We start from the raw sequence: 22,602 nt of genomic DNA, 5'->3' as shown, positions 1-22,602 counted from the left end.
GTTGATTTAGTTGATTTCCTTTTTCATCCAGAAAAAAAAAGCTAAGCTATTTCCAAGGGCAATGTTTTGGAAAAACACATCATTTTATCTGGAGACACTCTTTGTAATTATTTTATCACATCTTGCTTCAAATCAAGAATTTAACACTTGTATTTGACTAGGCCTCCTTTTTTTTTTCTTTCTTCTTTTTTTCTTCATTCAAACTTCCTTACATTTGGCCATGTTCTCATCCTCCAAAAAAAACCCCAAATCACAATCTCTGAGAGGAGACAAAGGCATCAGACTGGAATACTGAGACCAGGGGTGGAGAGGGAAAGGAAGACTGTGGCTGCAGTCAAAGAACAACCACAAGGGCAGTAGTCTGGGCAGGAGGAGATGGAGGATAACCTGAGAGTGGCTGAGCATGCCACTCAAAATATATCTTCAACTCCAGGAAACACAATAATGGGATTCATAGTAGGGATTTCCAGAAATATGTGGAACATAAAGCAAAAATAAGCATTACACTTACCACCATAATCTGTTCTTATGGTGAAGGTTTGCTTGACAACCTCCTCTTCAAAAAAACGTACAGTACCAGTGCAGTTGTACTCCTTGTTGGGTGACAAAGCGTTCAGCTCTTTACATTCATTTAATTCTGTAAAGTCTTGTGAACCTGTAGACACAAAAAGAGTTTTATCAATATTTTTCATAAGTCCAAAAGTACCAGGTACCATTTTAACTGGGATTTTCTCTACCATATTTATTCAATATAATTTGTAATAAACTATCATAATATTCCAAATGGAAAAGTGTACAACTTAATCCAATTACTAGGTTTTAGGTTCTTTTATACTAACTTAGTTTGCATGGATCTTTACTTTTCATCAGTAAAGCTCATATGATTTGACTTTCTAAGAAAACAGTTTTCCCACACAAATCAAAACATTTCATGGGAGTCTAGCAGAACCCTGGAGCGGCTTCTTGGCTCTTCAGCTCCCTGAAACATGAAATCTCCAGTCCCAGACATTCATCACACATTTTTCCGGGACACGTGAAGACATTCAGCATCCATATCTTCCCTACCACACCAGCTGCCTTTGAGCCAGTGTCCCCTCAGGCTGACCGGTTCCAAGAGCAGGGAGCCTGGACTCTCACCATCCAGGAGCCTACAGAGCCAGCTTTCTGGGTAGTCTGCAAGGGATCAGCTCACAGAAGACCCACAGATTGCAGGATTTCCAAAATCTCAGCTCCCCTTCAGACCATCAAGCAGGACTTAAAAAACTACCGAAGTCTGCAATTTGTGAAGCTGGTAAACACAGTAAATGAGCTCTCTTGGTTTAAACTTTCCCTAGACTTGCAGTGCACAGGGATGGTAGTCCCCACCTGGAAATCCCAGAGATTCTGAACAGCCCGTCCCTCAAACTGGCACAATTAATTTAAATTTGCCAGTCTCTCCTCAAAAGACAACATCAACATTGCTTTTTAAATAAATAAATAAATAAATAATCAACTTTTAAAATATCTTAGGAGTGTCTTACCTTTGCAGTTAACAGTCACATTAGCACAGGTAAGTGAGTCTTCCCAACATAATTTTGCAGATGTGTTGGTTATATCCTTAACTTCGAAAGGATCCTCGCTGCTTTCTGAAAAGGATTAATACTGTATGTCACTGTGACATTGGCTATATTGACTCTTTACATAGCAATTTGTTCTTTTATATTTGTTGACTTGTTCTGCAGTATGAAAATACAATGGGCACAGAATAATATACAAAGAATTTAACAAGAAATGGAAAGTAAAAATTGAAAAAGCCTACATGAGATAAAGACACTGCTGGTATCCAACAATCTCTTTAGTGAACAAAACATCCAGCATAAATAGTAGCTTTCAAGTGCTGGCTGGTCTTGCTATTGCTAACCATGCTGCGTATGGCCAACGTAGTTAAAGTTCCCCTTTTTCCTTTACAATGAGAAAATTACAATTTTTTACATCCTACTTGAGGAAAATACTGTGAGGTTTTAAGATGCAACTACAAAATGCAAAATATCTTGCAAACCAAACACAAAGTATGAAAACCTTCTTTCTGATTCTCTGAAAAGAGACAAAATAGACTAAGAAATCCAGGAAAGCTGAATTACTGCATGTCAAAAAAAAAAAAAAAAAAAAAAGGGAAGAAGAAGAAACTATGAAAAGCAAAAACTTTCTATACCTACCAGGCGGAACAGTAAAATAAACATCTGTGCAATTTTTAACTCTAACAGTGTATCTCATGCATCTCTGAAGTTTTATTATATTAGTGCTGGAATTCACAGTTATGTTCTTGTTAGCCCACAAAATAACATATTCTCTGTTTTTTCTGAGATTTTTCAGTATAACTTCAACCATGTTATTCTCGTCTTTTCCATTTCCTATGCTGTAGTTCATATGATCAACTAAAAGAAAAAGATAAAATAGCAAACAATGATTTTATGACAATTTTTAAGAATCATTAAATGTTTTATGGCACTGCCAGCACCATATGTGTTTTAAGAATCAAAAAATACAGCAAAATTAGCTGCTCTTCATTCTTTACTTTTTTTATTTTATTTATCTTTTACTTTAAAAAATTGTTTACGCAAAACAGAAAATTTCCTTAGGAAAATATTCTTCTAAATAATTCTCTAGTTAGAAAAACTAAAGAATTAAAAAGATGAACATTCCAGAACCCAATTTGTTTCAATTTAAAATGTCAGTTCAAAATGAAATATTTTGACACATTGAATCATTTGCTTGAACAGAAATTTCAAATTTTCTTATTCAAAGCATTTCATATCCACCTAGTAAATAATGGCTATAGTCTATTCCTGAAAATTAGAAAGGAGCGGTCTCTAATTCTGAAGAGAGATAAACCCATGTCCAAACTTCAGGGTTTTATTTAGTTATGAATTGCAGTTTGTAGCATATGATTATCAGCATGAAGGGGAAAAATTAGAGAGAGCCCAGTGGAATGAAGTCAGATCTCTTCTGCAGCCCTGATATCAACAGCCTAGAGCAGGGCAATTTAACTGTAAAAGTAACTGAGAAGAATATAAATGTTAATAACTTTAATCCTACTCTTCCAGAATCAGAAGACAGTTTATAAAATAACCTGAGATGCTAACTGATCAGTTTTACTGATCAGTTTTCTGTATTTGAACTTACTGATTTGGTCAAATTTCAAGACTGAGGAAAAATAAGGGGTTTGATTCTTACCACAAGATTCTTCCATTGTCACTATGGGAGCTTCTATAAGAAAAGAAAACAAAACAAAGGTGTAGCTCAGCAGGTTTGGGGTTTTTTTCACAGAGCATTGGAGGAGGGTGACTGGTACTGTCCAAAACTCTTCATTCAATATATTCAATACAAGTAATTGTATTTAGCACTCCACTCACATTCAAAAAAGGGAAGAAAACAACCCCATTTTTAACTAGCTGTTTTAGGGATCATGTGTCTTTCATCATTTTCCAGTGACATCACTAACTACAAATCAAACTGGTTATTAATAACATTTCTGTATACAAAGTTACACAAGAATATTCCAAAATCACCCAATCTCATAGCAGTATGATAAGCTATAGCAGTTTCCCAGGATAAGTACGCTGTGGAATGGCTAACTGAACAGTAGCCAGTGTCACTAAAGAAACAAAATTTACCTACTTTTTGCACAGCTACTCTTACATTTGGAAAGAGATTTATGCAACAGTACAGATAGTTTTACAACTATTTTTACACTGAAATACCCAAAAGAAGTTATGAGCTGGTATTTAGAAAATCCATACAGAAGCTTGAGCAAAGAACTTCATCCTGAAAACAATTACTTAAAATATATTAAGGTATAAGTATTACCAAAAGAGACTGACATCTAATTTTTTTCATAGAAGATAGGCCCTAGGTTTGCATCCCTCCAGGCTAGGAGTCATCTGGCTGAATAATTGCCCCTAATGAGAGGGTAAACTGAGAGGGTCCAGTGGAGAGTTACGAAGATGGTTAGGAGCAGAAAATCCACAAGTAAAAGCTAAGTTCAGTCTGTCAAAGAGCTGACAGCTGCCTACAGCTACTTGAAGGGCAGTTACAAAGATGGTAGGAGTCCAACTCCTGGATGTACTTTGCTCAAGCACACACATTATTTTACTGACCTGAGTAACTCCTGACAGCCCAATTGCAACAACGTGTGTAAGTACTTGCAATATTAGATCCCAAGAAAATGTTAATGCTGAGTGAAAGAAAAGGGAAGCCACCAGAAAACAGAAACATACAGATCTTGTATGTTTTCATACAAGCATTCATACTTTTTTGCTGCTTGGGCAAATTTCTGTGAATATCAAGAGGACTACTGACACAGTAATTGACAGATTTATCCTCCTGCTATGCTGCTGTGTGGAAATAACTTCTATTTTTCACTTGTTTGACAAGTAGCAAATCTGGTGTCTTTAATATTACGCATAAACTATTAATAAGAGTCCTAAAAAAACCCTTAAGTTTAATGCAGTTGTATGTCTAATTTGTATGCTTAAGTTTGATAAAAGAAATTCAGAACTAATTCCCTCATTCTAACACATTTTCTGTGCTTGCAGTATTGTAACTGTCATAACTGTGTGCAAGTTTGTCACCTATTGTGTGAGTGGGGATGATCCCAGTGTTTGCTGGCATGCTGACTGGTGAGATGGTGCTGTGCAAGGATGTTGAATTGTAATCATCTGTAAGGAAATAAACAACATATCAGCATTAAAAAGTAAAATTCATTATATCATACGGCTCTGTCATGAGAAATGTCTTACACTACAGCCCTTCTCCACTTTTTTTTCTTCCAGGATTTTTATAATTTAGAGAAGAATGCTGAAAGAAAAATCATGTTAATACATCCAATAAAACAGAAACTGAGTATTTAAATAGAAAGCAAATTTTTAGGAATATACAACTTATTAATGGATTTGGCAGTGTACAAGGACAATTTTTTGTGTCATTATTTAGGGATAATCCAGGATGGAGTCAACATAAAAATGGCACTAATAATTGTAAACTGGGAAAAACTAAAACATTTTGCTATATTCTTACAGTAAAACACTATTATGTGCTTGTTCTCTTTCAAAAACAAGTGCTCCAATAGTGTTCATTTGCCAGATGACATACCTTGCTCACCATATTACTTATTATATCACATTATTTACCTCCCTGCTTATAAACCACTGACAGATTTCTACATTCTCTTTTAGGTCCATTCCTATTGCTATTGCTTTGGCAACAGCCTCATTGACAGCAGCTGGCATTTGGTACTACTGTGATGACTACAAGGCCTGGCCATCAAATAGCAGATGTCGGAAATATTTCTGGTATTGCCACTATGCCAAATTTCAGATACCTTTTCTATTTGATGAACCATAAGGTGAAAAAGGCTACCCTGAGGCTGAATTACTTAGTTTTCCACTACAGTTCAGGGAGTAGTGAGTGGCATCTAAAGGAAGACAGCAAACCTGATGAAGCATTCTTGAAGGCAATGGGAGTGCGTGTGGTCAGGGCAGGAGTGCTGCTGCGTGGTGGGTTGCCGAGTCCCACGGCAGGGACAGAGCCTGCGTGCGTGGAAAGGTATGTGCTGTCTGCAGGAGAGACACCTGTGGTGAGAGGTACAGCAGTTTCATTAATGCTTTGGAGGCTGCCCAGCCAAGGAGGGACACAAAGCTGCACAAAACACAGGACTGCTGTGCTGGAGCGCTCCTGTACTGAGGCACTGTGAATTTGTTAGCAAGCTAAGGCACATTAAACACTCAAGTTGTTAGGGGGTCCAACAGGTATCAGCTGAACATTCAGTAAGTATAACCCTTTTTGGCGCTGACTGCACCTCTTTCATGCTAAAGGCTGTGTTTTAAAATATACTCAAATTCATGACTCAAAACCAGACCTGTCTGACATTCTTGTCTCTTAAGACAGCATACTTCATTTCACTGGACTGGATGAAAAGGCATTACACACTCTGTAAGATAACTGCACACAGGAGAAGGAAAGAAGAAATGATCAGAAAAAACCATCAACGCAGTTCTGTCATGTAAATAATAAGTTTCTTACCAGGTGTAGTCACTGCTGACTCAACTCCTTAACAAGAGAAAGAGAGAGAAAAAGTGTAAATTAAACTTTCAAGGAATTGAACACAATCATATGCCAAAAATACAAAAAGAAACATTCTTTCCTTCCAACTATCAGCTGAGCTTTCCCCAGGGAATTGCGCATTCTTAAGTAATATTGGTCACATTAAAAATCACTCTTTCTTGAGACAGGAGTCTGTGCTGTGCAGCCTGAGGGGTGGAGACAGCATCAGGAAGGCTGCAGTGGATGCCAGTTCAGCTGAAACAGGAGAAGAGCAGCAATGCTGCACTCCCAAATTCATCGTTACCTTCAGTGGTGCCTGGAGGTGAGAGTGATGTGGAGCGTGCAGGTGGAGGTGACATAAGGGAGGGAGAGCTGGTGTTTGCCAGATTTTCATCTCCTGCTGCACAGTGGGGAAAAGATATCATCAGGTGAGCAATGCATGAAAGTGAGAAACTCATTGCAAGCGGAAAGACTGCCAGCTGCTCTCTGAATTATATTTCTCCCTCCAGCACCGGCAAAAAGAACACATCTACATTGCTCTCCAGTTCCTGCACAGGCTGTGCAGCACATCTGCTTGGATTTATTGCAAGAGCATGGCTTGCAATTAGGTCTGCAAGACCACTAAGTCCAAATTTCCACCAGTATGTCTGGGATGCCTTTGTGGCGAAGAGGTTTGATCATCCTTTAGCAAGGTGTGGGGGATGCACTGATTTCAGGTGTTTGAAAACACCAGCTGAAGGGGATGAATTAATGTGCAGCTTGCAAAAACCCCAGACTGATTGGGGTATTTTTGTTTCGTGTTGTTGACCCAAGAAGGACCCTCTTCCCACAATCATCAAATACTGCTGTGGTGCCCGAGGAGCTCTGCATGAATTGCAGGAAAGTGTCACTGTGACAGCTCAGTATGAAATCTCATCTGAGAGCTCAAGGGGAAGAGGTGTCCATAAGGAAAACATGAACTCATAACAACTGCTTTCTTTGAAAAACATGTTTCAAATCCCCACCTTTGACTTAATTAAAATAAAAAACCTAAATATGTCCTCATCATGTTAACAAATTTTGCAGTAATATAATTGACTTCAGACAACATAAATCACCAGCTTGTTTTAACAGTGATGAAGTTAACCAATGTATGATAGAAGTAGATGCCAGTTCAGCTAAAGCAGAAGAGCAGCAATGCCATGGTCCTGAATTCACCGTTACCTTCACCGGTGCCTGGAGGTGAGAGTGATGTGGAGCGTGCAGGTGGAGGTGACACAGAGGAGGGAGAGCTGGTGTTTGCCAGATTTTCATCTGCTGCTGCACAGTGAGGAAAAGATATCACCAGGTGAGCGATACATGAAGGTGAGAAGTTCATCTATATTAGAAAAAGGCCAATGGTTTGTATGGCTCTCTCTGAACCACATTTTTCAGGATAGATTTGACTGGGAGATAGTTAAATGTTTTCATGTTTATCAATGCATTTTGCAATACCAAAAGCTAAAAGCCTCAACATATTTTGCATCATCACACAGCAAGTGTATACAAGTACAAGCAATATCAACAAATAGAGGGTGACTTTTCACTGAATGAAAAATTATTTTACTGCTAAGAAGAGATACCAACACATTTTTCTCATTGTCTAGGAAAAAACCTACCTGTATATAATCCTCACTATACAAGAGCTGGAAAGCCAAGCCTCGACATTCCTGAAAGCCATTTACTTTCCCTAATATTAATTTCTAAATGGCAGTGCCCTTCCTGGACCATCCTGCTGATATTTAAAAATCTCTCCAAATAACTTTTATCTCTATGTTATAAATTACCTCCTGACTTGAACCGGGAGCTATGATCTTTTCACACCTATAAAAACAAGCCTCAATTTTACACTCTGCTTTGAAATCCTGACCCCCAAAAATTTTGTATTTGTGTAATGTAAAATTTCTGTTGCAAGAAAGGGAGACAAAAATAAATGGCAATGGCTGGAACAATGAGTTTGTTCTCATCACTATATCTTTTACTCATTTTGAGGATTAGAAGCTTCCACTTTGACATAAGAATCCTGAAATCCATCCCAAAAGTATGTCTGTTCCCTCAAGATGTCTCTAACACAGCCTGCTATGCTTTCAGCAAGGAACAAACCCACTTATTCACACATTCCTTGCTGTGACTGTCCACAAACTTTCATCAGCTTGTTTGGCTCTTCCTTTCTCTCCCTTTTTCTACTAGTTGTTTCCCACTATGTTTCTTTGATGATTTTTTTTTTTTTTTTTTTTTTGGGGGGGGGGGGGGGGGGGAGGAGGGAGGGGACACGGACATGTGTGGTTTTGTCATGGTTTAACCCCAGCCAGCAACTAAGCACCACGCAGCCACTCACTCACTTCCTCCCCCCCTTAGTGGGATAGGGGAGAAAATCGGGAAAAGAAGTAAAACTCATAGGTTGATATAAGAACGGTTTAATAGAACAGAAAGGAAGAAACTAATAATGATAATGATAACACTAATAAAATGACAACAGCAATAATAAAAGGATTGGAATGTACAAATTATGCGCAGGGCAATAGCTCACCACCCGCCGACCGACACCCGGCTAGTCCCGAGTGGCGATTCCCCGCCCCCACTTCCCAGTTCCTATACTACATGTGATGTCACACGGTATTGAATACCCCATTTATGCCACTTTGGGTCAGGTGGCCTGGCTGTGTCCCCTCCCAAATTCTTGTGCCCCTCCAGCTTTCTCGCTGGCTGGGCATGAGAAGCTGAAAAATCCTTGACTTTAGACCAAACACTACTTAGCAACAACTGAAAACATCAGTGTTATCAATATTCTTTGCATACTGAACTCAAAACATAGCACTGTGCCAGCTACAAGGAAGACAATTAACTCTATCCCAGCTGAAACCAGGACAGTTTTTCAGATAACGCTTCACTGTTTATAATTTCCCTGTTATTCTCTGTTACTTCAGCTTCCCTACATGGTACTTCACAACTGTTGTAGCTCTACTCTTCTGAAAATAAACTCCTTCAATCTTTAAAGCAAAAATCCAGATTTATGTGAAAAACTACAATACTTATGAAGGATACATGTTCTGTTACTCTGTTCATGTGCCAGCATGAAAACCATGTCTCTCATCTCTGACACAGAAGCTCAACATAGGCAGATCTCCTGGGACTCCAGAGATTTTCCTTATCGACCCAACAAGCAGCAGCACACGTCTTGGCTGCTCAATAGCCACCATGGATTCCACACTCCGTATGGACAGTTCAGAAGACTGGCAACAGCCATTAAGAAAACACGACCAGTGATGACAAAGTCATTTATGGAGAGCGAGCAATTTCTTTATGCTCAGAACTGTCATGAAATGTATATAAGACATGGTATAAAGATGAATGTAAACAAAAGCTAAAATCTTGTAAGTACTTTTCTAGTGAGCAGTTCAATTTGTTGTGGGCTGTACATTATTCAAATTAAAATTTGGAAAAAGCCAGTAGTTTGATATTTTAAAGAAAAAGCATCAACAGAAGTCAAATGAAGCTCAGCTAGAAATAGTAACACAGAGCTAGCTACTTCATTCTTTATTGAAGTGGGGATGGGTGTTGCCTAAAATCTGGTCAATGAGATGAGGATATGGGCCTGCCTATAGTTTGTCTGAAATCATATGAAACTGTCAAAATAAAATTGCTCTTAATTGTAAGAATATAATCTGTAAAAAAATGCAGTAGACTGACAACAGACTGAATAACACTGGTTTAGAAGCCACTATATTAACAACTTTAGTATGTTAAGTCATTTGTATCTATGTATCTCCACTGAAACAGAGGACCATGTATACTTTTCAGAGCTACAGAATGTTAGCAGATGAAGCTTCCTAACCTGAGAGTTGTCACAGATAAGAAACAAAAATAGAGATGATCTTTTCAACTATCAATGTATCTTCAGCATCTGAAATCTCTGATAAGGACTGGAACATTTATTAACAGCAACTGTATAATCTCACTGTATACGTTAAACTGCCAAGGAACCTTGTAAAAGCTAACATGTATATTCATTCATATTTGCCATGAGCAATTAATTTTCAATGTATTTTCATGTTTTTTAAATTCAGTGTTTGAAAGCTGGCAGTTGGTCACTCTAAATTCCATAATATGATATTTTTTCTCCAACTGGCTTATCAGCTCAAGAATCAATTATTTCCCCTCCTTCCCAAATCTTACTTTGTTTCAGCACACTAAATATACCTCAAGCCCCAAATTAACTTTCTGTGAGCATCTACACAGATCAACTTCCACTTAAATAACTGTTTCCAAGAAAAGAATAGAAGGAGTTGCAGAAAAAGTCCTAAATGAAACTCTGCTCAGAGATTAGTGAAACATTTAGAAATACTTATCAAGCTGTTTACTGATCTCTAATGCAAACACGATGGAGACAAAAATTTATACTTCAAGATTCCCTCTTCCAAGTGAAGATAATACAAGCAAAAGAAAGCTCATAAGCTTGTCGCAGTGTTGTATTTCTGGTTGCCTTATTCACCTCCTTAAAATTCCTGTGAAAGTCATTTTCCGAATCCCCTCCCTTGTAAAGTTAGGAATAATGCTACTAGCTTAAATATAGCATGAGGTTTATTGCTCACTCACGGTGAGAGATGCTAAATGTTACACACAATCATAGAATTCAAGGTTGGAAGTGACCTCAAGAGGTTATTTAATCTAACTGCCCTGCTCAGACCAGTGTCAACTAGAGCAGATCACCTCTTAAAACAGTTTGGAAAATAATAGTCCTAGATTGCCCTTTTTTCCCTCCAAATAAGCACTGGCATTTTAACAGCATTTCATGGCAGTTCTACGTCCTTCTAAGCATTTTAAAGGTCTATGATTCTATTCTATTCCATGATTTTTTTATAGCAATGTAACAGGATGCAGTTGAAAAGAATTCAATAGGTGGCACCAGAACACTAAAAAAAACCTCTCAAACAGCAAAGCAGACAGGTTTCCTCATATAACCTTACTGTGAGATACTAGGTAAACTGAAACAAAATAAAGAAGGATCCCAACACACCAGACTGTGTTACTCCAATATTAATAGGCATATCGCTACAATGAATTTATTTTTCCCAAAATGTCCCACAGCTAACAAATATGTGTGAGCTAACCTCGGGTTACCAAAGTTAACCTCAAAGTCAAAACTGTTGACTCATGTATATTCTAAAACATAACTCTGGAATCTTGAAGGCTGAAATCTAAGAATATATTTAAAATTTAGTAAGGATGTCCAACTCCAAAAAAACATCTGTGCAGTATGAAAGCCTGATAATTACCAAACTAAGCAAGTTGGTCTGGGTTTAAAAAGGAACTATCCCAAACCTTTTCTCAAATCTTAAACTGCATCTTAAAACGCATACGACATTTTTAAGATAATATCCATAGGATAGGCTCAGACAACCCAAGTGGAAGAATTAAAATATACAAAAAGTTCTGACTACTGAAGGAACTTTTCTAGGCTTCCCTTTCTCTTCTCTTGATTGGGCCACCAGTTAGTTCCTGCTGACTTACCCAAAAGATTTGCAACGCATCAGTAACGTTTGAGCAGATCTGGCCTTAGTCAGATGCCCTTCAAAAAGATACAACCAGCATATCCCACAGACAGATGGGAGCTTGGCTAATCACTTTCGTTCCCTTTCCTCTCTAGCTACCAGTTGGCAGACAGAGTGCAGCTGCTGCTTGAAAGAAAGGTTTTAGATGGAATGACAGGCTGTCAATGAAATATGCCTAAAACGGATAAGCTGATCACCCTTTCTCCTGAAAGCTCAAAGACGTACAGGCCCTGGGGGTGAAACATGGGACTACTGTATTTTGAAGAAACCTTTCAATGTTCAACAAGAGCAAATGGAAAAACTGTGAAAGAAACCAGGCCACAAAAAAAAGCCAAACACTTCAAACCCCAAGGACAGTAGGCTGTACAGGTCACATTTGGAGGTACAGGAGCTGCTATATCACTGCTGCAGTAGTGACTGCACTCACTGCAGTGAACTGTGGTCGCACCAACGTAAGAAGTTACTGCTTGCTGCTGTCCTCTCAGGAAAGACAAATAAAGTGAAAATGCTTTCCACTTGGCAGGACCAAGTGACTCAGCAGAAGACAACTCAGACCTAGGGCATGTTAAAAGACAGTGTTCCATGTAAGTCCAGGGTCTGATCTTCTTGAGCAGAAGGAAGCACCAGCACACACTTCCTGTGCATGTGTGTTATTAAAGGAAACTCCAGCTGATAAAATGGAGATACTGTTTAATCTACATTAAGAGCCTGAAAACATTATCATGTTTATATGGGCAAAAATACATTAGCTGGTGACAGGGAACATGCCTTTTAACTCCATTCTGCTGCTTAATTTGCACAGTAGGTAAAATGGACCTGGTTTTGTATTTCCTGGTGGGCTGGGCAGGGGACTGCACTTGCATGCCATTAGCTCAGGCTGCCCCCTCTGAGCACAGGAGTGCTGCAGTATTGCATTCCTTGATGCACACAGCATAAAGAAATGTGGAGAGGAGGATCCCTTTCTCCTAGTAGTGCATTTGGTGTTTTATCTAGTGTGGTACCATACTCTTCACATCCAGCTGCACTCTGCGTTTCTTTGCCAGACCTGGGGAGGGGGCAGAGGAAGTAATCCTTCCTCTCAACCTTGTGTCTGCAAAACCATTGGCAGACAAGTTTTTCTGCCAGGAAAAATGCTTAGTGGTTCTGCAGAGCTGCTGCCCTTTTCCCAGGATCTCTCCACACTTTGGCATCTTGGACAGACCCCAGCAACCCCCACTGAGCAGCACCCTACAAAAAGCAGCTAGTCTAGGACCAGATTCTGTCTTCCCTCTTTTTACAGCTGAAGAGCACTGCTTCAGCAAGGTCAGGGCTCTTCACATCTGCACAGAAAGCAACAGGATGTGGTCTACTTGTTCAGATGGAGTAAAGCTCTTTGAGGGGGTCTTCTAGTGAACAGCACAGACATTAGTCAGCTCCACTGCAAGCCAATACTAAACTGCAAAAAAAAAGAACAGTTCCTGGTGGGAGGTGAAGGGTGAGTAAGGCAAGGAGCCTTACAAAATGCTGCCAGCCAACCTCCTTTGATTTATTTTTAAACTTCAAGTGGGATAGGATGTAATTCACACCTACTTTAAGGCTCCCTTGTGCTGCCAGAACCAGCTAAAGGGACCTTAAAGTAAATGAGCATCAGGGCCAGAGATGTTATTGCTTCTTTTTGCTGCAAACACGAAATAAAGGGATCCATTGCTACTTTATAAATAAATCTGGGCAGACCTATGAATAGGCTAGCAAACACTTATACATCTGAGTAATTCTATACCACAGAGGACCCTTCAAATTTTATAGGTAGGATCATGTGTGCTGAAATGCCTTCATAATCACAGACTGCAGAATTATACTTTATTCTTTATCACTAACACTGGGGAAGAAAAAAAAAAAATAAACCCAAACCATTCCCAGTTTCTGGACAAACTGCTGCTTTTTGAAAATTGATTAAAATAATGCCATATAAAGCTTACATTAAAAATACATGAAATTTTGCATGCTCTGAGTAAAAAAAAAAAATTACTCTTTTGAGTTCAACATGTAGACACTTCTCAGGTAACTGGGACATTTCAGAGGGTCCTAAAAAAAATGCATATGCTTTTGGTCATTGAAGATGCAGCCACAAAATCACTCCAAAGTAATCCATAATCCAATTGGTAAAAATCTTCATAGCCCTACAGCAGTCATAGGAATGCTATACATTTACTGTAGCTGAGAATTAAAAATAAATAGATATTAGAATTTCTATTCCCACAGGCAATATTTACAATATTTATTTTCACCAGAAACTAGGGATAAAAATTTGAAACTGTAAATTTTAATTTAACAGAAATTCTAAAATATTTTGATTGAGAAATACAAATTGTTTCCTTTTTGCATCAGGATATAACATTCATTCTGACTCCCCAAAATGATAATTAAAATAGTTTCCATTTGAATTGCTCAAAATATTTCCTTTTATACAAGTTCACTAATAATTGCCCCCCATAGTGGCTCCTTAACACACTGCAATCATTCTCTAAGAGCCTGATCCTGTCAGTCTTTCCCACAACCTTTAATCTTTGGTTAAAATATATATCTTGGGAGCCAAAGGCTTTTTCTTTCCCAAGACACCTACCAGTGCTCAGACCTGAATTCCATTGTGGAAGGCATAGTCTTCCCACCATCTGTGACCCTCTCCTTGCTGTCCAGCTTCCAGGACAGAAGTTGTCTCTCTCCTCCTCAATTTCAGAGTCAACTATAAGCCTTAAGCAGCATGTACAGCACTGGAGAAGGCGAAAAATTCAAATTAACCAGCAATCAAGTACAAGGGCAGAAGCCAGAAGAAAGAGATAGAAATAAGAATAATTTACAGCTGGCAGATATAAGGAGGAACACAATGCTGCAGGCTCAGGAAAGAGGAGGAAGTACAAACATCAAAGTTTGTCAACATCTATCAGATAAAACAAATTAATACCAAGCATAACTTCTGCTAACATACAGAGCCTGTCTTAAGGAAAGAATAAGAAGAAAAGCACAAGAAAAATACTGACATAATATTTTTTTTCTCAACTAACCTGAAATCAAATGAAATATTTCTGACTATTTAAAAAAAGGAATTTTCTGATTCAGATGATGCAAAATAAATTTAAGAGTTTAATTTTTCCAGAGAAAAACAGAAATTTCCCTCAAGAAGTATTAATTTCATGGAAACAACAATTGTTACCAATGATATCTAGAATTTCTCAAAACCATAAACCTGAAGTAGAACAAAAACTAAAAGCAGCAATTCAAATACTTTCTGCCAAGTACACAGTTCTTGCAAACTTAAATATCCAGGAATATTGTATATTTAGCAGGCAGAAGGAAGGCATTTCTATCAATTGCACTACACTTCAAATGACATCCTCAGTCTTCACAGGAGGACTTTAACTACGGTAACCCACTTGTACGACTACAGCTAATGACGGCTTTGCTGCTCTGTGGTTTCTCTCATGCTGTTTACTTCTGTTTTTCTTCTACAGAACCCTACTCGAAAGGAAGAGGGTGCAGCATACTGTGGTTTAGAGCTTAAGTGCTTCCAAATGGTGAAACTGAGTTACCATAGCACCCACATGCTCAAGCAATCAGACGTATCTTAGTGCTAAACCACAACTTCTCTAGTGCAGTCATGAAATTTCCCTATTAAACTCCTTTTCACCAAATTTGCATTTGTAATTATTTTTAGTTGTACAGGTTCATTAATATGATATAGTGGGGGGTGCCAATCTTTGGGATACGGTCCAGGATGCTTTGCAGAGAGTACTTGTCACCATGTGAATTGTCTGCAAGAAGCAAGAATATTAAATCCTAATGTAACAGTTACTTCAACCATGAAACCCTGGCGACCATCCACAGCCATTAAGAAACACCTATACATGAGGAATCGAAGATTGGCTGTGATATTTGCTTGGCAATTTTGTGGTACATGCAAAAGAAAAACTGTGCTAATGTTTGCTTTGCCTTTTGTACATTTTCAGTATTTGTGCATGTATAGAGTCAAGAGCCAGACTCACATAGATACCATACTAAACTTGTCTGTTGTCACTTTCATCACGACTTTTCTAGCCCTGCTGTACCTGCCTTGATCTTCCCTTCCCACATCTGCCACGAGCAGAAACAAACACTTGCTCCATATTGCTCTGCTTAATGATACCCACAGGCTGGTTCTGGATTTGCTGAATGCATATTGTTTATGGCAAGCAGAAAGAGGAAAGAACATGCAACTATTACATTATTCTCTCAATTCCTACTCCCATGTTTTTGCAATTGCTGACTCTATTAGTCCTGGGAAGCTGCTGAGCACAGCTGAAGGCAGCTCAGTTCTCAAGAGTTTTGACCAGAAAAGGAGGCTGCAGCCAAGAACTGACTGACTGTTGGTGAGTATGAGGTAGGGGTAAACTTCTACATCTCAGACTCTCATTGGACCATGGTTTCTTTAAATATCTGATTTGCTTCTCCATCTGCCTCTGAGTTCCTTCAAGATAAAAGCATTATCTGGTATTGTAAACCTCTTCCTGACTGCACATTAATTTTCACGTAATTTTGCCAGCAATAGAAAATGGGTCCTTTGCTCTGCAAACCAGAAACAACTTGGAAATATTTCTCTAAACTATCTTTAGTCAGCTCAAAGGTCAAACCATAAACAGTTTGGTACTGTATGAATAGCAGCATTTTAGCCATTGATAACATAAAGTCTGCTGAAATCAGAAATATATTCTGTTTAGTAGGGATCTATTAGCATGAAGTCCTTGCATCAACAGCTCTGTACCTACTGGGAGCATTATGTCAGTGGGGAATCTAATCAGTGATTTTCAAAAAGATGCAGCCAGTGATTTTTAAAAAGAAATGAACATTTCTTTCAAGAAATTACATCTGTCTATGAGCTTTTCCTTTTTGTAATAGTATTGTTCTCTGATCCGTTGCTATGTTAAAGACCCCCCAAAAAAATATCTAACTGGCCTGTGGGGGAGCTGAAGGAGGATTGCAGATGACAGAGATAAATAGTTGATATTCAGGTGCTCTGAATATCTGTCTCCAACTGAGCTCACCTAGATACACAAATACATAGCTTTCCTACAAAATAGATTCAAAGTACAATCAAAAATGGAAAGAAAACACATAGGCTCTGAATAGAGACCATAACATTTCCTTTAATTTTTTTGTTTGTTTATTTGTTTTGTAACCTTAGATGCACATGGTATTCTGAGCCAGTAAAGAGTTTTAGATGGAAGTCTGATTTTCAAGGTGAGGTTGCTTCCTCTTAATTTAATTTTATTTATAATGCAGAAATATCAGTATTCCTCAATCCCAGTCATAACTGCTTTGTGCTATGTTCTATGGATGCTGTATAAGACAACTTATGCCTGGAAAGGTTTCAGTCAGACAAGATGGGGAAAAAGAAAGGAACATTTCAAGTGTTACAAAGGGAATATTAGGATTAAAAAACCAAACAAACCAGCCAACCACAAAACTAGAGACAGGCATTCACAAATTCTTAGAAAAAATCTATGCTACAAACAGGAGCCCCAAACAATCTAGCAATCTGTAAATTCACAAACCCAGCCTTTTACTGTCACAAATAGCTAGTCCCTAACAAGCCATTTCTTTGGTTTTTATGCATTGCAGATTATTTTTTTTTTATGTAAAAGGACATATAAAGGTACCACAGGAGTGCCATGGCTTCACCTTGGCCAAGGCCTGAGGGCAGGGCAAGCAGGGCTGAGTGGTGGCAAACAGCCCCATGCCAGCAAGACAGAGTGTGATGAACCACAGAGCAACCCACCAGAGAGCAACACTCAACGCTGCTGCAAAAGTGTAGCAGGGTGTTCCTGGGGGCTGCTCTGACACTCTGACAGCACCTGGCTATCGAGGCCCTCGGCAGTAGGGGCTGGGGGCAGAAACAGCCCAGAGCCCCACAAGTCTTTCCAAAGCTGCAGTCACATAATACTTCTGGTTTAGTGACACAGGTGAATGCACAGGCAGCAGCTGCCCTGTTCCCACAGAACAGTTCTTCCCCTCACCAAGGTGAAGCTCCCAGTAATTCAGTATTGCTGCAAAAATCACACATTTCTGATAGTGCCTTCAATACAAAATTTCTCACACTTGCAGGAGATGCCAAGTGGCTCACAGGAGTGGTGATCTGAGGACTGCAGTGATGTTTGCTGCTACTTGAAGCATCTCTGTTACAGAGCCCAAGGCTGGGGCTGGAGGGAGTCCGCTGCTGTCTTTGATGAGAACAGGGCCCGTGGTTCAGATGAGCACACTGGAGTCAGAGTGAGGATCTGACTATCTGCTCACAAGAATGACATGACTGTTTAATTGAATTCTCTGATGATTGTGCAGTTCAGGATTAAAGAACACTAGCTGCTTTATTCCACAGCGGAGTAACACACATGGCATTGCTCTGTACCTCCAGTGCACAGTGCTGGCTTTTACTGTGCTCAGTTACTCTGCCTGCACAGCCCCAGCCTTTGAAAGATCCTTAACTACAGCAGAAAGGCACAAATCAGAATAAAGATGTGGCACAAAAATTTCATTTTCCAGCCATCTGTCATTTGTATTTCTACAGCCTCTTGCTCCGAGCTTAACAGGACCCTCAGCAGTCCCTATGCTCCATGAGCCAAAGTCCCAGCCTCGCATCTCTAAACAGCAATGCTCTAAACTATCCTGCTAGTCTCAGTCATCTGCTATGACCCAGATTTCTTCCAGCATGAAGAGAAGATCCTAACCAGCATTGGCTGATAGATATCTAGCTTCTGTTTCTTAAAAGGATAGAGAGTACAGAGGGAAAAAAAATCACCCAGCTCAGTGGAGAACTGTTCCCATACCGACTCTGCCTGCCGGGCAGCTTCCTCGCCCTCCCAGGTCTGCCAGCTGCAGCCAGCAAACTCCTTTTGTTTCAAGGGAGAGTGACTTTACTTGGTTACTATCCTGACATTTTTTTTTTCCTCCAGACATTCAGGCCAGAAATGATCAGAATTAAATATCACTCATCAAATATGCTACTGAATAACATTTTTGTTCTCCATAAAATACTGTGACAAACAGTATTGACTGATCAACAGCTAAATCAACTGTATACTTGTTAGGGCACAATTTAAAACACAGTAAAATATACACACAAAATGGTGATAAGAAGCATAATAAGGGTCATATTCTACTACCATTAGTCATGCAAAAATTGTTTGAAAAGTAAATCATTCAGTGAAGCATATCAATATTTTTTAGAAAAACTGCCTGCTAAAAATTATTTATATGTATTTCCTATATAAACTAATATGGAATCATTCATATTTTATTGAAAAGCAGAAATTACCAGTATTTAAATTAATCAAAGTTTCCTGTATTTGATATATAACCTGAAATCCATCTTGTACTCAGCCAGCATGAGGAAAGTTGGGACTGTGACCAAGTCCTACCAAGGGGTTCCTCATTTTACTACTATATGAGTGATCAGGTGTACCCTCCATGTCTGTGCCTCTGCAACATCCCATGCAAAATGGAGATAATGGCACTTTCCTACTGAACTGGCATACTGCAATTAGAAATTCATTAAAAATTATGAAGTTTGCAGACAAGGGATCTGAAAGTGCTATAAAAAAAATACACTCACACCTGTCTGATTGCATAAACAGGAACAGTCATAGGGCTGCAAAGAGAGAAGCTCCTAGAACTTGAGCTCCCCAGAATGCTATGCATGCACATACAAAAGCCTCTCATTGTCTCAAAATCTGGATTGCAAAACCTGGGCTCTGCCCCTTCAGGGAAGCTGAGCCAGCGCTATCGAGAAAGGACCTGTACTTCATGTCATGCCAGAAGCAACGATGAACAGATTTCAAAAGAGAGCTGAGTGGTTTCTCAATCCTCTTTCCTTATTTATTTTTCTTTTGAAAATCAGATCAATTTTGGTGCCCAACTCTGGGCAGTTACCTGTATTTTAAATGTGTCCTTTTTTTCTCTTTCTCTATTTGCTATGGTCATTACAACAAACATGAGATGCGAGCCCTGACTTTAACAATCTATCTGATAACCACAAGCAAAAAGAGGCAAAAAAAGGTTCATCTCATTTTGCTTTAAACCCTGTGCTGACCATTCTTTTCTGAAAGACAGTGTATGCTGAACGTTTCAGGAGATGAAAATAAAGGCTCAGAAGAGGACTCCACTCACAGGGATTACACTGCCCCATATTCCAGCAAAGAACCTGTGAAATCTAAAACTCATATTCCTCGGGATTTGAATAAGACTAATTTCAGTACCACTTTAAATAATTCAAGGCAAAAGGACCATAAACAGTCTATGCTTCCATCTTTTGTACGTGGCAAGCCATTTTCATTAGCATTTCATAAGTATTTTCCTTTTCTTCCATTTTTATTATAATTTTTTATTTTAAAAATATTAAGCGAGCAGTCTGGGAAATAAAAGTAAAATCAAAGATACAAGATTAAGATGCTAGACAAGAACTTATTTAGGAAAAGAATTTTATGGACCTTTCAAAGTATAGGGACCCAGGGAAAGCCCTCAGGCCAATACTAAGAGAACATCCAATATCATGCTCCAAATAATTTTATACTCTTTATATAGGCACAGCAATGCACAAGCCAGGAAATTCAGCAGACCCATAAACATTTCTGATCTCTAATAATAAGAAAGGTGTATATAGTACCATTACACATCTTATGACAATAGCAAAAACAACTCCCACTAGGAAGTGGGAGGTCAGAAATGTGATTTGATCTGTAACAAGTATCAGTCTGTATACATACACATAGATGGAGAAGTTTGGAAGTAGCATGTGTAATGTCTTCTGTGAGGACAAATGAAAAAGCTGAAGCACAAAGACACAGTATGTGCAAATGTGGGTAAGATTTTATTCTTTCGAAGTCTATACTTTATCAGCTTTTGGTTGAAATACTGATGAATTTATGACCACGTGACCTGGTAAAATTAACTGCTCTTTCATTTTTATCTAAGGGAATATATCAGAAATTTTTCAGTTGTGTAGATTAAGACACTTGGAGACATTATCTAGCACCTATAAAGCATTTCATATATATGCCACACAAATTTGATAATATGAACAAACCAAAAAAGACAAAAAGTTGTGGTAGGTGTTCAAGAAAGCACTTCTGCACACAGATTCATCATAGACTTTAGTGGGAATGAAGCTCATAGTTTGAATTAAGATAATGTTCTGAATCAGGACTGCTAAGAGTCCGGTGTGTAAGCACGTAACATCCCTAATATCACCCCAGCAACAAATACAAATAGGAAATGGGGACTGAGTACTTAATTCAGCATTCACCTCTGCTGGCTCGGGAAGGCACATGAGCCTTTTCTCTGCCTGCCACTTGGTGCATGTAGTCCAGCTCCAGTGTGGAATCACCTGGCTTTCCATGGGCTGCTCTGCACCAACATGTATGCTGTTAGGAGTACTTGGATAATCTGAACTATGATCAAAAGCCTGCACAAACTACAGCACCCACAGTCAAACTCTGTGTGAATTTGTCTGTTTTTATAACACTTCATACTGCAAACTGAAAATTTCAAGGCAGTTTCATCCATATTAAAATTATGAAAGACAACTTATAATGATGCCTAACTTTAGCAAGGCAATTGAGACCACTATAACCGAAGACTCAAACAGGCTGCAGCATTTCAGTTAGGATTTTCAAGATTACGCTCACATCCAGAAACTTTGAAAAATCTATAAAAAACTAAAATTCTAGCTTCTGGACTCCCACTTTGCTCCACAAGATTGTTTTGTAGGAACTTCCCTGGTCAAGAATGCATGATGTTCTGTCCATTGCAATGTCTGCTGCAAAATCAATTGATTATGTGCTGTTAACACAATGCGATGTCTTTCTTTCCTTTTGGAAATAAATTGTTCTTTATGTACATTTACATAACCAAGACCAAAAGACATTAAGGACAGAACAACAGCATCTGCAGCATCTGCAGCGATGATGGCGTAAAGCAATCTGAAATAGTGCAGTGAAAGATAAGGCAGGAAACCACCACCCCTCTTTAGGCTGACAGGGCCAAAGAAAACCTTTACAAAGATTAGTAAACTCCCAAGAAAATAAGGAATATAGTGATCAGGGAATGGAACTCCCTAACCAGGACATAACGTGTTTCTGTTAGGGGATGAGTAGCCAATTCTCTAGGTCCACAGCAGATGGTATAAAAGACAATTGAATTAAAGGCTATCAATTCATTTTGGCAGATGTCTGGGGCAGATAGCTGCCCCAAAGGAGTATGGTTCTCTGATGAATGGAAATGGAACTTTTACAGAAGCATTCTCCAAAGAACGCAAGAAACGGTACTGAGGTCCCCAATATCTCCTACACTGAGCTGACATCCCCCCTGCTCAAATCCCCCATCACTAGTGATTGGGAAACTGGCTGTAGTGGAGGAGCTGTCTCTGCAGAGGTGAGTGGCTGATGGCTTAGTGGGATCCCACTGCATTTGTTATCATGAGGAACTTCTCAAATTAGACCAATGACAATCCATTTGACCATGGCTTTCTCCCTGTGAACAAAGGTTTACATTACACAAGGAATGTGGGCCTCCTTTTGGAGCATCTCCTCTGCAGCCAGGAGTCCAGGTGGTTTTACTTGTGCAAAGGTACACAATGCTAAAATGGCTTAATCACCAAGCATATTTTGTCTTTCAGCTTCAAGTTATTGGCAGTTGCTAATGAAAGTCATCTTTTACCTCATCAATGTTAATGAGCTTTGGCACTACGCTACCAAACGCGGTTGTAAAAATTCTACTTCTGCAGCTAGCTGTGTTACAGCTTGTTCAGGGGCCTCTCTTTCTTAGTTTGCTGTACCCTGTAGTCACATCCTTTTTGGCTATGAGTCATTACAGTTAATCAGCCATATGGTCAAACTCCCATTTCAGTATAAATCAACTTCTGTTTAGATTTGAGTGGCTTAACCATGGG

At 39.0% G+C, this 22,602-nt stretch overlaps 1 protein-coding gene across 21 annotated transcripts in view; it reads right to left on the bottom strand.

Moving 5' to 3' along the window:
• PTPRC (protein tyrosine phosphatase receptor type C) overlaps positions 1 to 22,602 on the bottom strand; it is a 95,982-nt gene that overhangs the window by 26,288 nt on the left and 47,092 nt on the right. For 3 of the 21 annotated variants that reach the window (XM_049807685.1, XM_049807686.1, XM_049807687.1), the window contains 9 exons: positions 7,285 to 7,380; positions 6,386 to 6,481; positions 6,061 to 6,087; positions 5,472 to 5,609; positions 4,611 to 4,697; positions 3,214 to 3,246; positions 2,196 to 2,414; positions 1,521 to 1,625; positions 512 to 655 (listed from right to left, as the gene is read on the bottom strand). In XM_049807685.1, coding sequence (XP_049663642.1) covers positions 512 to 655; positions 1,521 to 1,625; positions 2,196 to 2,414; positions 3,214 to 3,246; positions 4,611 to 4,697; positions 5,472 to 5,609; positions 6,061 to 6,087; positions 6,386 to 6,481; positions 7,285 to 7,380 — 945 coding nt within the window. Of the gene's footprint in view, positions 1 to 511; positions 656 to 1,520; positions 1,626 to 2,195; positions 2,415 to 3,213; positions 3,247 to 4,610; positions 4,698 to 5,471; positions 5,610 to 5,896; positions 5,981 to 6,060; positions 6,088 to 6,385; positions 6,482 to 7,284; positions 7,439 to 14,253; positions 14,402 to 22,602 lie in introns of those variants that run through there. The other 18 variants (XM_049807682.1, XM_049807680.1, XM_049807698.1 and 15 more) reach the window with 16 other exon arrangements.

Source organism: Accipiter gentilis, chromosome 8 (assembly GCF_929443795.1).
Source record: "Accipiter gentilis chromosome 8, bAccGen1.1, whole genome shotgun sequence".
Taxonomy (NCBI): Eukaryota; Metazoa; Chordata; class Aves; order Accipitriformes; family Accipitridae; genus Astur; species Astur gentilis.
Note: the sequence above shows the minus strand (reverse complement) of the source record. Positions and strands in the feature narration are given on the sequence as shown.